The 5,771-nt window shown below is 34.4% G+C and overlaps 1 protein-coding gene across 3 annotated transcripts in view; it reads right to left on the reverse strand.

Annotated features, from left to right (window-relative positions):
* Nucleotides 1-329: 329 nt before the first annotated feature.
* Nucleotides 330-5,771, reverse strand: part of LOC120073471 (protein translocase subunit SECA2, chloroplastic) — a 25,257-nt gene continuing 19,815 nt past the window's right edge. The window contains exons 22-32 of one of the 3 annotated variants that reach the window (XR_005480759.1): nt 5,549-5,604; nt 4,576-4,693; nt 4,404-4,484; nt 3,943-4,022; nt 2,812-2,866; nt 2,662-2,731; nt 2,391-2,580; nt 1,904-2,027; nt 1,196-1,270; nt 806-1,115; nt 330-714 (exon numbers count right to left, since the gene is read on the reverse strand). Coding sequence is in view for 2 of the 3 variants with exons in the window: in XM_039026317.1 (XP_038882245.1) it covers nt 954-1,115; nt 1,196-1,270; nt 1,904-2,027; nt 2,391-2,580; nt 2,662-2,731; nt 2,812-2,866; nt 3,943-4,022; nt 4,404-4,484; nt 4,576-4,693; nt 5,549-5,604 (1,011 nt within the window). In the remaining variant the exon portion in view is untranslated. Of the gene's footprint in view, nt 1,116-1,187; nt 1,271-1,903; nt 2,028-2,390; nt 2,581-2,661; nt 2,732-2,811; nt 2,867-3,942; nt 4,023-4,403; nt 4,485-4,575; nt 4,694-5,548; nt 5,605-5,771 lie in introns of all 3 variants that reach the window. The other 2 variants (XM_039026317.1, XM_039026323.1) reach the window with 2 other exon arrangements.

Genomic DNA, 5,771 nt, shown 5'->3' on the forward strand with positions numbered 1-5,771 from the left:
CAAACTCTCTATAAATAAATACATCCAAGAGATGAAAGACCTCCACCTACATTGAAGATTACTAGCGTAACAATTCAAGTAGAGATCGATCATTTATCTTTTAAGAGAACTAATTCTAGAAGTTTAACGAAGAGTGCAGCTTATGATGTTTTAAAAAAGAATGTAATAGTAAATAATGACCAGAAGTGAAGAAATAAAATGAAACTTGAAGAATATAGTAACTTGTTTCATTAGCTCAGGCAGCTTCCATTTAGTTCACCTCTTGGATGGATAAGTATACATTTCAATGAGAAAGACCTCTGACCTTTTAAGGAAGCCTTCACCAGAACTCAGATCTAACAAAATACATTTTCATAATAATATTACATTGCCGTTTTAGACAAGCTTTATAGAGGTAAAGAAAAACCTCTAATCCCCTTTATTCTTCGTTACAAGTAAACAAATCACTAGACTGGCATGTGCATGTGCATGGACATTACATGATAAAGCAGAAAATTTTCTTAACTTGACAGAAACTCTTCTTCTGGATTGTGAAGGAGCCGACATGCACGCTACTCCAAAGCATCCATCCAGGTGAAAATATAAATAATTTAACGAGTATGCAACATATTTGATCAATAATGGTAAACCACACGTATACGGAGTATGGCTTCTGTTGCACCAATGCTTTACTAAACTCATCAGTAAAAACATCTTCAGATGATGCATCAGAACCTAAGATCACCAAGATGCAAGCTGGTATTTAGAGATGATGCAAGAGTGAGAAGGCTCATAAGAGGACAAGGTAAGACGATTAGCTTTCAACCTGCCTGTCAAAAAGAAATCTGGAGCAACTGAAGTACCCCTTGGCTTTGATTAGAGGTGGAAGAATGTACGGCTTCAAAGCACAAGGTAGGCAGACCAATAGTAATCAGGAGGTAATTGCTACTTAGCATGAAAATTTCACTGAATGATCAAAAAGTTATTTCTTGAATCTCCATGGAGGATGACCAATAACGCAAGAGTGATTCCACAGTAAGCCTTCGTGTTGCACTCAGCACTGAGATGAAAAATCGACAACCATCAATCTTGTATTCCTCTAGAGGATTCCTGTGCCCAAAGCTTCTCACATTTACCTGTCAGGTTCCATGTAAGACTATGCACAACTAAAAAGTTGTAGGAAGAAAGGAAAAGGAGAAAAAAGTTACTTATATACCGCAGAACTGAGTCTGTTCATGTTTATGAGATGATCCCTCCAGAAACAATCTAAAGTCTTCACAAGAACAGCTCTCTGCGTGAACAAAATCACATAGGCATAGGAAAAGGGAGAATTGTAATTTAATAGAACATTCAGTACCATTTAATTAGATAATATGGTATTAAGAGACTTTTCCACTTGTTAATGTTGAGTCTATTATCCACTGCCACTGAAATGTTTTTGTCCTAAATGAATACAACCTTTTACAAAGAGAAATCAAGAGGCGCACGAAAAACTATTGCATGGGTTGATATATAATGTAGGCACAAAAAGGGAAAGTTCGTGGTCATTCTGAGCCTGAGAGTGATGCAAGCACACTGCAACTCTCTCCTCTCAAGCCTGGTGAATATAGAAGGAAATGTCGAGGCTGGATTTATTACCTGGTTAACAAGGTTAAAAAGACAGTTTTTGGGTAGATAATTCGTGGGAAGATGTGAGGTGGTGCATTTTAATGTTTTCCTCTAGGCTCCTAATTCAAATTTGTTTTGTTTTAAAAAAAGTACCCCTTGTTATTCCGAAAACAAATGCTTTTGTACTCCCCCTTCGGCTTGGCCCCTTTATTGTGAGGCCCTCCTCTGTAGTATCATTTCCTTAATCAAAGCTTTTTTTTAGTTGATAAAATATACATATACATCCGAAAGTGGACTTGAAGGATCAGGAACCTACCTCAATTTCCTTAACATATAAATCATCGTAGCCAGATTCTTGAACGACATTTAAATATGAAGCAATCAGAAAATCCCCGAGGTATTTGCGGAGTAGGTTAGCAATCATGCTATACCTTCCATTTCTGCATTTGAAGTTAAACATTAATGCAATTCTGAAGTAGGATTGAGGGAAAATAAAATTTAGAAAGAAAAATTAAGGCCTCATTTGGTAACCATTTGGAGGTAGAGGTAGTGTCTATAAGCTTAATTTTAGAAAAGTAAAAATCCAAAAACCAAATGGTTATCAAACGGGACCGCAATTTTAAAAAACTTCTATTTTGTTTTTGGAATTTGGCTAAGAATTCAACTCTTGTACTTGGGAAAGATGCAAATCATTGTAAGAAAAAAGTTAAAAAAAGAAAAAATAGGCTTAATTTTCAAAAACCAAAACCAAAAGCCGAAATGGTTACCAAACGAATTCAAATAATTCTATGTTGCATACTTACGGAGTCAAATCATCAGAGCAGATTGAAAGCCAGCGTTCCAGTGAAGAATTTTTCATGCGAATTCCTCTGAAGGCATTAGGAAGTTTTGGCATTTCAGGAAGGTGGAAGTTGCAAACATCTGTAGAGATCGTTTGATGTGATTTCATAATGGCTTTTAATAATCCTTCCTCAGTGATTTCTGCACCCAAGTCTGCAGAAGAACATCTCCGGTTGTAACTCACTAGCAATAGGAAAATCAAGAATCAGAGCATGTTTACAAGTTAGAACTTACCCTCCAATATCTTCCCCCCGATTGTCTTGAATTCTTGCACAAGTTTACCCAAACTCCAGCTTCTGGGATGCTGCCATGCAAACAAGTTTATTTAAAATATGAAATTATTAGACAGAACATAAATCTTCAACGAAAAAATCAATACACCACCTTCATCGGATCAACATGATTAAAGACGATCTCATCAACCACAGCTTGCATATACCTATAATAAACAACTACAATTTAGTGCAAACATCAACAAAAACTGAGAAGAACCAATTTATAATTACTGGAAACTAATGCTGTTTTCCCTTTCTCCACTGGTGTGTGTGTGCGCACTATAGTTATTCTAGAACATTGAATGTTACTTTCTCCAACTTTAAATTTGTTATACATTAGATATTATAATGAAATCCAAAGAATTAGCCCTTTACGAGTTACTATTTAATGCGAATACAATCATAAATTTGAATGTAGCCAATTCTTCAATACAATGACGATAATGGTCCCTCCCCTAAGATCCAGACTGACATTACAAAAGGAATAATTGATATAGACCCAACTGGTCAGTAAGCTCACCTAGAAGCTAGAACAATTTTTTATAAGAAACAACAAAAACAAAATAAAACAAAAACCATAGCTCACAGGTATCTAACCAACCAAGCGTTTCATCAAGTTACTGTTGAGCTTGAATCAATTCAACAAAAATATGTACACCAATAATTGCTCGAATATCACCTAGCTATTGTTTAATTATTAAAAGTAAAGTTTTTTCTCAGATGGAAAATTAAAATTTTTTTTTTAAAAAAAAAAAAGCAAAAAACAAAAAAACAGAAAACAAAAACAAAAACAAAACAAAACAAAAAACAAAAAAACAAACAAAAAGTGACACTGAAAGTTGAAAAATGAAATGATCTTACTTCCTAGTTGATAAATTTGACTTCCTCTTGGTGGAGTTATACACAGGAAATTCTTTTGTAACTACGACCTCTCCACGATTGCAAACTAGTTACATTAACTCAGATTTAAGCAATTGAAGAACAGCACATTCACAGGTCAAGGTCACATTTAATCTTGATTGCTATCCCTCTGTCACATAATCCAAGCTACAAAACTTTGATATTCAACAACAGTGTATGCCCAAATTCCCACTCATATTCAGAGGATAAAAAATATGGATAACCGCTGACAGCTTCTGAAATAATCAAGCTAGAATCATTCATATGTTGAGTTTATTTTCTGAGTTAGGCAGTTAGAAAAATTGCCAACAGCATAGCCATTCACGTTAAGTACACTCACTGAAATATGTGTTGAGTACAACTTTCATTATTGCCAGTCAAAATTGACTGTCGAAGGTTATAGACATGCTTGCGCTGCACCTGGTGAAAGGAAACAAAACATTCCATCAGGACCAACGATTGTCGTATGGTTTCTCAAGCCAATCATATAATCATATTTCAACTCTCAGTATTTTTCTACAAGTATTAAAGTGAAAATCAACAACAAGATTTGGCTAATTGATGACAATGACAGGAAGGTATTACTAAATATAGTCTCCTTGAAGCCAGCATTGCATTTCCTATTCCTATCCTCCAAGAGGTAAATGGGCTACTCAGTTCTGTTCTTTTTAAAAAAGAAACAAAAAAAGAAAAAAAACAAGAGCCAGCTTATCTTTGATATAATGAAATGGTAATTGATTGCATGGACTAATCAGTTAATAAAAAGTTCATACAAAAACTTAGCCTCTATTCCAAACTGACCTCTAACACTTCATCAAATTCAACTAAGCTCTTCCGTATGCCGAAGAAGTATTTCTCTGCATTAATTTGTAGGGCCAACAGCTACAATAATAATACAGGGTATTAATAACAGAATCCTTTATTTTCATGAAAATGATGATTAAAAAAAATTAAATATTATAGCAACTGTTACCTGTTTCACAATTGCGTCACCTTCAATTGGAATATCTTCATCGTTAGTTATCCGAGAAATGAGTCTCACAGCCCATTCTGTATCAAAATTGAACTTTTGAAACATCTCATCTTGCAAGCTGCCAAAATTTATATGACATGAATTAGCTACAGCAAACTCAGTTCAAGATAATACATGCACCTATTTAGTTTTTTATATAAATTAAGTTTATTATTCATGGAGACATGAATGTTTATCAATTAAGATAGATAGCTGCAACTTAAAAGGTGCGCTCTTTAACCAAATTTTTATTCCAAAAAACAAAATTGATCTGCATATCAGAAAGCATATGATACAGATTGCCCGAGAGAAAGAATGAAAGATGGAAAGAAAATGGCATTCAACAAACAAACTGAAGCAATGCTTCTGAATACTAAGCTCCCAGAAAATGCATCAAATTGCTATTCCACAATTTCAGCCAAGATAAAGAATTAAAAGAAAGTTCTTTTTCTTTTTTTTCCTTTTTTTTTTTTTTTTGTTGGTAAGAAACCAAGCTTTCTTTGAGAAAAATGAGAGAATTTACAAGGGCATGCAAAACAACCTCACAAAAGAAGTCCTCAACAAGCTACAAGAAGCACTCTAAAGGAAATAAGCAAACTGACAACCCCACAAATGATCAAGATCCTCCTCTCCAACGACAAATGACACCACTGTGGGCACAAAACCAGAAAAAACAAAGGAAGACTGCTGCTAAATAAAATCATGGGTGTCACACTACCATGTATAACTTACTAAGCAATTCTTATATTATAACAGAACAACAAAAATGGATGCAAAATTTTGATTCAAACCAGGAATCTTGGTTTCCATCTTAAGCTGAATGTTTATCATCCCATTAGATTTCATATATGTATATACAAACTTCAAATGAGGTGCACATTTTTAGGCAGATGGTATGTCCACATGCTTTTTTGTATCATGGATAGTATTCTACCTGACCATAAACCGGGTCGATCCAGGGTCTCCTTGTCTTCCTGCTCTCCCACGAAGCTGTAAGATATCATGACCATTTAGATCAACATTCAAGTCCAAAAATAAAATCTCTTTTCCCACAGTAAAATAATCAAAAATAAGACGGAACTACGAATTTGAAGATCAAGACAATGATGAAATAGTTCCCAACAAACTGCAGGGTCTTTTTTTTTTCTTTTTTTTTT

This window comes from Benincasa hispida, chromosome 1 (assembly GCF_009727055.1).
Source record: "Benincasa hispida cultivar B227 chromosome 1, ASM972705v1, whole genome shotgun sequence".
NCBI classification, from domain to species: Eukaryota; Viridiplantae; Streptophyta; class Magnoliopsida; order Cucurbitales; family Cucurbitaceae; genus Benincasa; species Benincasa hispida.